Genomic DNA, 9,336 nt, shown 5'->3' with positions numbered 1-9,336 from the left:
AACCACCTGGACTGCGTTCCTGAGGGAGAAATAAACCTAAGTTGTGTTTAAGCCATTGTACATTTAGGGGCTGTATTTTTTACAGCACTCCATCTGCTCCATCTAATACAGTGACTATAATGTTGAAAAATTAAAAATGAAAATAAATATTATTAAGCAATTTTATGATTTTTTAAATAAGACTATTTTAAAATAAGCTTTAAGCTTTCCTAAAGCCTAGGAACATGATGTGGTTATAGATCCTTTGGTCCATGATGGTGTGAAAAAAAAGTGCAAAAAATACCAGCCCTTAGATACTTTTTGATGACGTGTTACGTGGCAAGTCTCAGGGATGGAACAGGTGCAAAACTTTCCTAAACACAGCTTTGTCTCCTGCTGATAAGCTGAGATCCAGGCTCTTGTGACATCTCCAGACACAGATGTTTCTGCTCCTCTCCAGAGCCCACCTTGATGGAGGCAGGCTCTCCTCACTGCACTGCAGGACCAGAAAAAAGATGCTGCACAGAAAAATGTAAATCAATCTTCGGAATAAAGTTGTTCCTGGAATCCTGAATAGGATTAACCTTATTCCTGTGATGGTTTTATTGAACCTATGCTTAATCTCAATTCTCTTAAGCCATTATTCTATGTAAATAGAAATAAAGTTGATTTAAGCTGATTAGTACTAAATTTTGATATGAATTTTTAGTGTTTTTAAACAAAATGGATTTATTGCTATTGTTGCTGTTATGCTGGTGCTGCTTTTAAAACTTGTTGTAAAAAGCCAATATACATTCATTTTAGAAAGTACAAATGAGCAAAAAGAATAAACCGTAATCTGCTTAACATCATAGCAATGTTAGGGAAGTCAGATATGTTACGTAGCAGCTCAAATTTCCAAAAGTGAGTGTTCCATCAAGCAAGGCAGACGCCGTATCACCTTTTAGTCTCACGAGCCACACAGCGTCACTTCTATCATACTCTAATCATTAAAGTAGTCCCAGGCCACTTGAACTCAAGGGGAGGGAACATAAAACTCACCTTTCAAAGGCACAAGTGTCACATAATCTGGGGACTACTAGAAGTCCTCTTGTGCTTTTAAACCACCCAGCTTTATTAGTAACCTAGTTGCAAGTCACAGATGACTCATGTAGGATGGGCTCAAGTAGAATTAGGACATTTGCTTTCTGATATAACCAGAAATACAGAGGTAGAGATGTTCCAGGTTAGTTTGGTTGCTCAACCATTTTTCAGAGCCTCTGTGCTTCCTGTCTTTCCATTCTACTATCCTCATCATGTCAGCAATATATCATCCCATAGTCACACATTGTTGCAGCAGTTCTGGTATCACAAGGAATTGGGATATCACATCCAATGAAGAAGATGGACATTTACTTGGGTTGATCAATTTTTCTTAGGAAGGCGTATCTTTCCTTCACGTCCCCAGGAGTCTTCTCCTCAGGTTCTCATTGGCCCAGACTGGACCATGTGATTCTTCCTTTGGCAAAACCTATGGGAAAACATATGTTTGTCATTTGCATCTTCTATGGTGAAAAGAGCTCTGCCAGAAAGAAAAAGAAATTTGAAATAATTTTTGGTAAGATAGTCCTTTCCAACTTTTCCATGCCATGGTCTATAGATAAAGTGTGATAATATTTACATGGCACATTGGATAAGCTAGATTGGCTTTGGGGGAATCTTTATGGGGTTTGCTTAAAAATTATTCTCCTTACATTATACAATTATAAAGAAAAAATAAAATGGGAAGATGTCAAAAATTGTAACACCTTTCAAATAAAACCTTTCAAATGTTTATTTAAAAATGAAAATAAACTATCATATCACCACTTCGAATATCCACAATTAACTTTCTGGGACCTTTTCTACACATCCACATATTCTTCGATAATTGTTGAATTCAGTCATTCATTTATATTTATTTCAATCCAATCATTATTTGTATTCTGATTGTAATCAGCTTTTTATAAAAGCTACTTTGAAATCTTCCTCATCACAATATGTCCATATTACAATATCACTGTTAAAAGATTAAAAGAATTCAAGTGTATGATTACACTTTAATGTAACCAAGCTAATAAATATTGATACTGCCTTCAATTTATTTCTCTTTTGAAATATATTTTAATAGACATCCTCAAATATTTTGTAGAAGTAGAATTTCTTAAAAACTGCCAATATACACACAACGGCAAAACTTCCATTTATCTATTTAATAAATAAGAACCAACTTGTATGCCAGGCCCTATTCTGGTCACTTATTTAAAAAAAAGAAGGGAAAGGTAAAAATTTATCTCGTGATGCTTACACAGTAGTGTATGAGAGGGTCCATTTTCCTGGAATCATAATATTGTTGGGGCTTTAAAAATCTTTGCTACTTTGATGGGGGGAGGGGAATAGTTATTTTAATGTTTTATTGCTAACAGATTATTTTTATTATTACTTACTGGTTATTTGTATTTAATGTTCACATTTTTTCTTTGATTGCATATGCTAACCAACACCTATGTATGTTAATGTAAGGCAATAATTTTCACAAGAGAAAAGTGTTATTTAAAAATTGTATGGCTAATTATAAATATTTGTTATGGTAATTTAGACCGTTTAAAGTAGAAGTTGACCTACAAATTTCCTTTAAAAAAAAATCACCAAATTGAATAATCTGAAAGATATAAAAGATATAAAAGATTCAAAGATTGAATATGAATAATGTGACTGAAAATAATCAAATTCCTGATATTATTTTTTAATTGTGTGTTTGCACTTAAAAGAGCTGGCATTCTGAATTTACATATCATTTAGTTAGGAATACCAATCAACCTTTTACAAAAACCGTGTCACCTATAGAACAAGCAATCTTAAAATCACAACTGCATTTTCATTTTGGTTATAATTACCATTTTTACCTTTCATGAACTAAACAGCACAGGGATAAGATAATTCTCTAGAAAATAGTCTTCCCAGAGCTGTGTCTACTGGACTTAAAAAATGCTATATGTTTTTGCAGTTTAGAAGAACTCAATTTGCAAATGATGGCGGTGATACTTCCTTCTCCCTCCCATCCATGTAGCTTTTATTAGTCATTAATCAGCAATGGAGATTTGAAAGACTGTTCTGAGTGTTGGTTTGCTCAGGGTGGTGATGTCTCTTCCAGTTCACCATCAAACCCAAAGTTTCAGTTTCACCAGCAACCCTACAAGTCCAGCTGGGGGGTCTCTTGCAAGGGTTGGTAGAGTAAGAAAGAGATTGCTGTGATTCGTACATTTCCTGTCTTCTCTGACATGTTTCCTAAATGAGCTAATGAATTTAAAGTGCCTAGCAATGTACTTCGAGGCACACTGGAAGCACTCAAAAACACTGTTTGCCTTTCCTATGCCTTAATGCTAGCTCATATTCACTGTGGCTTACTGTGTGCCAGGAATACAATAAGCATTTAAAATTTTATCAAAGTCCTGTAAGGTGGTGCTATTATTTTTCTCATGTTACATATAAGGGAATGGACCCTTGGAGAGGTCACATAATTTGTCTAAGATGATCTAGTTAATTATAGTACCTAGAACTCTGAAACACAACTCTCTTGCCTCTGACATGCTTTAGTGGGCTGCATCTTTGTATAACGTACAGAGAAGACTGGACATTTAGAAATGTTTTTTCTCTCAGTAACATGCAACTACTTTGATTTTTAAAAAAACTTCTGTATCTCTCTCTGTAGCCCATAGTACAGACACCCAGTGATCTTACTGGCTGCCTGGAGATAACTTAGGCGAGATTGCCTCTTGATATTGAAATGAAAAGAATCTGTAACAAAAACCTCTAGGGGCAATTTAGTTTAAAAGCTGGACTTCAAAAGTCCTTTATGGGTATAAAGAGCTGAATTGTATTCCCACCCAACCAAAATCATATGTTGAGTCCTAACTCTTGGTACTTCAGAATGTGGCTATATTTGGAAATAGGGCCTTTAAAGAGGTAATTAAGGTAAAATAAGGTCATGTGGGTGGGCCCCAATCCAATATGACTGGTGTCCATATAAGAAGAGGACTAAGACATAGACTCACACAAGAGGAAAGACCATGTGAAGACATGGGAAGAAGGCCATTTACACAACAAGGAGAAAAGCCCTCAGAAAAAAAACAACCATGCAAATGCCTTGATCTTGGACTTCTAGCTTCCAGAATCATGAGAACATAAATTTCTGTTGTTTAAGCCACCCAATCTGCAGCACACTGTTACAGCAGCTGTAGCAAACTAATACAGTTGGAGTTAGATAATTACTGGTATCTGAAATTAACAGCTTTCCTGATTATTCAAAGTTCCCTTTTAAAAAACAGAAATCTTGGCCAGAAAAATAAACAGAAGTATTTATAGGTCAAATGCTATAACTACTTGAATTTTCAAGTAATTTCACAAGTTATTTTTTTATACTGGAATTTTATTGCCCCAAATGGAACTTCACTTAGAGGATCAGTGATTGGGACCTTGGCACCTTACATATTCGCTTTAGCTTGATGATGCTTATGGTTGCAATATTTGATCTGAAGGCAAATTGGAGATGCTTTGTGGATTTCTTCAAACAGCTACTTGAATACACTTACCATGGAAAGAATAAACTTTTGCAGGTTCTCACTAAATTTGTTGTAGCCAGCCAAATACAGTAGTGCCTGAGAAATTATGGCAATAACTCCCATTAAAATCAGAAGAAAGTATGTGCATGACTAACAGAAACAGAAATCTCAACAAAGAGAGAAAAACTGAAGAACAAACCTTACCCAAAGATATTAAAAGGGATTGTTTCTAACAGAAGTCCCTTTGACTTTCAATTCAATAAATATTTTTGAAGTGCATGCATGGTATTATGGTAGGAAATAGAATTTAGAAATTCACCCTGACTCTGACCTCAAATATTTCTTACTATGATATGAGAGAAAAAGATACAGACACAAATAGCCATTTCATGTAGTCTTTGATAAAATCTGTAATGGAAATAAAAAAATGTAATGAAATCAGAGGACAGAGGTCGTTCTGGCTGGGGCATTGGACAAGACCCTCTGGGAGAGACGTTTGTCAGGTCTGGAGGTTGTGCAGCATTTACACAGGTGGGGTTGTAGAAGGAGGAGCTTTCTAGGCAGGGGGATTAGCACAAGGAAAAACAGATGTTGTTGAGTGCAAATCATGTTCAATGAAAAAGTAGGAATCTGACCTGCTTACATGAGAGGAAGTATTGAGAGGATGGGGCCACTGACCTTGCACTTGAAGTTAAAGGACCTGAGTTTGAGTCTTGTGTTCCCCATTTACTAAATTTATGACTTCAATCTCCTGAGCCTCATATTGGTCATCTGTGAAACAGAAATAATGATTCAAACCTCAAAATTATGAAGATTAAAAGTGAAATCTGTATGAAATCTCTACCTAGCCAAGCCTAATACAAAATAAAAATTCAGCAAATGTTAGTTGAAACTAAGGAGTTTAGACTTGAATCTATAGAAAACAAGAGGCAATAAGATTTTAAAGCATAAAAGTAAGATGACCAGAGCTAGACATTTGGAAATGTATGCCAGCGATACTGTGTGTAGAATGAATTAGAGGGCAGACATTATGCAAGAAGGGAGACCTGTTAGGAGAGTATTAACAACAGTATAGCTTTGAAGCAATGGGAATCTGATGCAGGGCTGTGCTGGTGGAACAGGAAGGAGGTGATGGATGTGAGAGTTAGGGCACATGGCACCAGGATATGCAGCCTGGGACATAGATTGTTGTTCAGAGATTCAGATCCTGGTCCTGAGGCTCTTTTCTTAAGTAGTGGCATGACCTCTGTTGAGCTACGTAACCTCTGTGTGTGGATTCCAAGTGTTCTCATCTACAAAATAAATAGAGATTGGAAAATCTCTATTCTTACAACATTAAAATACTTCATGTCTACTTGAATCAATAAAACTTATTAAGTTAATTAGATGAGAAAGTAAAAAAGCAAAAGAGAGAGAAATTGAAGATAACACAAAGCAAAAAGCTTAAACATAAGTTAGCGTGTCAGTAGATAATGTTATTTCTAGGAATATGGAAGAGAGGAAAATAAATAGGTTTGAAGGAGAATATGATGAATGTCATTTCTAACAGTTTGGAGGGCTGTTCTTCAAACAATTAAACTTTTTGCTTTATGAATATTCAACAAATTACTTATTTTATATTATCTCGTACCATGTAAACATCAAATTTGAAAGCAAATATTTTTTTCTTTAAATTTATAGATTCTTTTCATTGGTGACTCGACCAACAGAGGGATAATGTACTATCTGATTGAAAGACTGAACGAAACCTTGCAGGAATGGCAGAAGGTGCATGGCACTAAATTCTATCACAATGTCAATGGTGGGAAGACGTTGATCAGTTATTCCTACTATCCCCAGTTCTGGATAAGCCCTTCATTGAGACCAACATTTGAAAAAGCACTTGAACATCTATTGCAAAGGTACAATGAAACTATTATGAACTGCACAATGCCACAAAGTACTGATGTTTTACTGGCGGTCATAATTTCTCACTGTATATCAAATGCGCTGAAAAGCTTAAATCTCAAGTAATATGGCTGAAAATGAGTTGGAAATGACAAGGAGGTCCTGTGATCAGAATGCCAGATATGGTTCAGTGAAATGTGAGGCAACGCTGTTAAAATGTTTACCATCTGTTTCACGGCAACATGTGTTGTTTTCTTTCTGGGTTTCAGATCACGTCCCCTGGAGAACACGGGCCAGACTGTGTTGGTCGTTGGAGGCGTTCAGTGGCTTAATTCCAATCACCTGCAAATTATTCACAAGGTTTTGAAGAGGTACATTTCTGCAACAATAATTGTCATTAGAATTCTACGTAAAAAAAAAAAAAATTACCCTTGATGTGACTGAATTTTGTCGTGATTTTATTTAAAGAGCAACTCGTTGTTTAGAAGTAAGTACTTAAGGTCTAGTTTTAAATATTTCAAAATACTTTTGTATCATTACAAGACCTGTCTTCAGTATCCAAATTTACATTTACTACAGATTAAAACATGCCCACTGACATAAAACTCTATCCACACAAAAAGCTAATATACATCAAATCTACAAAAGAAGAATTTAGTTTGATCTGCCAATTATCACATTCTAAAGGAATTCTACTGTATTTGTTTATGTAAACAAAACATAGAAAAAACACAAATATCTAGAAATGTAATCAAAGTTCATGACTTTAGAATTTTGATTACCTCACAGAGAAAATTTACTCAATATCCTTGTGATCATCAAAACTTTGGGAATCGGATTTCATCTGCCAGTGGATGGAGTACATTTCTTAACACAGGTAAGCCCATTTCCTTCAAGCTGTGTGAACTTTATGCTTCCTCTAAGGATCTAGGCTGGTGTCTGAAAAAAGAACTAAAAGGCATCATGTAATATTCAGCAACCTTCATAAAAACCAAAGGAGATAATATACTTATGGCTTATGATTTCAAATCAGTTATAATTATTCCTGGAGATAAGGCTACCATAACCCAAAGTAAATAATGCTTTAAGTTTTTTAAAAGAAGAAAGGGGATGTCAAACTATGAAAAAATAAAGAACTGAGGGTAGATGAGAGAGATTATGCTTTAAGAATCCCTTTACTCACTGTCGTTTCATATAGCTTTAAAGGCTCATGCTGAAACCACAAATGAAATCGTCAGTATCAATGAGTACTTTGGGATAGAGTAGCTTTTTGAAGATGATTTTTAACTGATTACTTTTTAAAAAATTGCCTTTGAAGTGGTATCATTAGTTTTTTCTCTGGTTGGATATTCATAAAGGAAAGGAGTTAGAGGTCAGTTCTTACAGAAGATAGTAAATTAATCTCTACACTGAATAGAAGTCTCAGAAAAGAGCAGAAAGACAACATCTGTAGGTAAGGGAACCAGCTGCTCTTGTTCAAGCCAGGAGAGTTCACGGCAGCTGGGTTTGTGTGTAATTGCTAGAGGGAGCTCGGGGAGCACTGGGGACTTGGGGAGACAGGAAGCTGTCCATTTAATGTGGAAGCCGAGTGAGATTTATTTTTGTGTCAATGTCGAGTGCGCCTAGCTTTCCCCAGCACAGACTATACAACCCCCCTCTCTTTTCTTGAAACTTTTCCTGCATGGATGCCAGATCTGTGATGCAAAAGCAGGAGAACCGGTAGAAAGTGGCTCAAGTAAAACTTCCAAATTCAGCATCTTGGAATGAGGAGAGGTTAAGGAGTGGAGGTATTTAGCATCTGAGGTAGCTGAAAGGGTTGAGACTGCTGGGGGTCAGGAGACCAGTCCTTTGATAATTTTTGCCGTGGGTCATGATTGAGATCTCCTTTAATGTTATCTGAAGGCTACAGGTCAAGAGTACAGTTCCTTCTTGCAGACTCTGGTAGCTCCACTTTGCTTCCTTGACTGCTGCTCCTCACAGGAACTGGAATTCTTGTGGCCCCTTGCATTTAGCATACTAACTCAGAATCAGTTCATCTCATTGGACAGCAATCATTTCTTTAGCACTTACCATGTACCAGATGTGTTAAACATTATGCTTGCCCCCCTGGGATTTGATGGTGCTCATCAGTCCTATCAAACTGAGTAAAGACAAAAGGAGGGAAGAAGGTGGGGAGAAGCTGTAGAACAAAAGAGAAAGGGATAATAACAAGTAAGGCAGAAAAATCTGAGCTCCTCATTGTATGCTCACATGGCCATTCAGGACTTGGCCTCTGACTTCCTCTGCAGACTTAGTCCTTGCTACCAGTGCATATGCACACATATAAATACACACACACACACACACCACCACCACCACCACCACCACCACCACCACCACCACCACCACTGAGCTAGGTCATGCTGAGCATGTTTTAGCCTCTCATGCATGTCATGCTCCCAGTCACCTCCAGGTCTTCAAATTCACTGTTCCTTCTTCTTAGAGCCCACTCTCCCAACACCTCCTCACCTGGGTAACTTCCAAGCACCCTTTAAGTGTGAGTTTAAATGCCTTTTCTTCTTGGAAGACTTAATTGATACACTAGACTCAATTGTCTATTCCTGCCATGAGCTCCTATAATAGTGTCTCGTGTCCTCATTCAGATCACCCAACCGATATAGTGCTTGGTTGTCCGTGTCCTCTGCAAGAGTAATCTCTGTGAGAACAAGGACAGGAGAGGGGGAGTTGCATTGCTCATTCTGGTACCCCCTAATGCAAAACAATTCTCAGCACATAGTAGACTCTCAAAAACTACCTCATAATTTGGCTGCTCCCAGATCACTCCTTCAGGACTGAGACATTCGTTCCCCTGATCTGCTGGGAATGTGGCCTTGTGATGACTCACACCTGA

The 9,336-nt window shown here is 37.0% G+C and overlaps 1 protein-coding gene across 1 annotated transcript in view; it reads left to right on the top strand.

Annotated features, from left to right (window-relative positions):
* The window catches only part of CPED1 (cadherin like and PC-esterase domain containing 1), a 251,847-nt gene that overhangs the window by 225,658 nt on the left and 16,853 nt on the right, over window positions 1-9,336 (top strand). The window contains exons 18-20 of the mRNA XM_006910573.2: window positions 6,240-6,460; window positions 6,716-6,817; window positions 7,236-7,323. Coding sequence (XP_006910635.1) covers window positions 6,240-6,460; window positions 6,716-6,817; window positions 7,236-7,323 — 411 coding nt within the window. The remainder of the gene's footprint in view (window positions 1-6,239; window positions 6,461-6,715; window positions 6,818-7,235; window positions 7,324-9,336) is intronic.

This window comes from Pteropus alecto, unplaced genomic scaffold, assembly GCF_000325575.1.
Source record: "Pteropus alecto unplaced genomic scaffold, ASM32557v1 scaffold22, whole genome shotgun sequence".
NCBI lineage: Eukaryota > Metazoa > Chordata > Mammalia > Chiroptera > Pteropodidae > Pteropus > Pteropus alecto.
The sequence above is the reverse complement of the archived record's forward strand: the minus strand, read 5'-3'. Positions and strand labels throughout refer to the sequence as shown.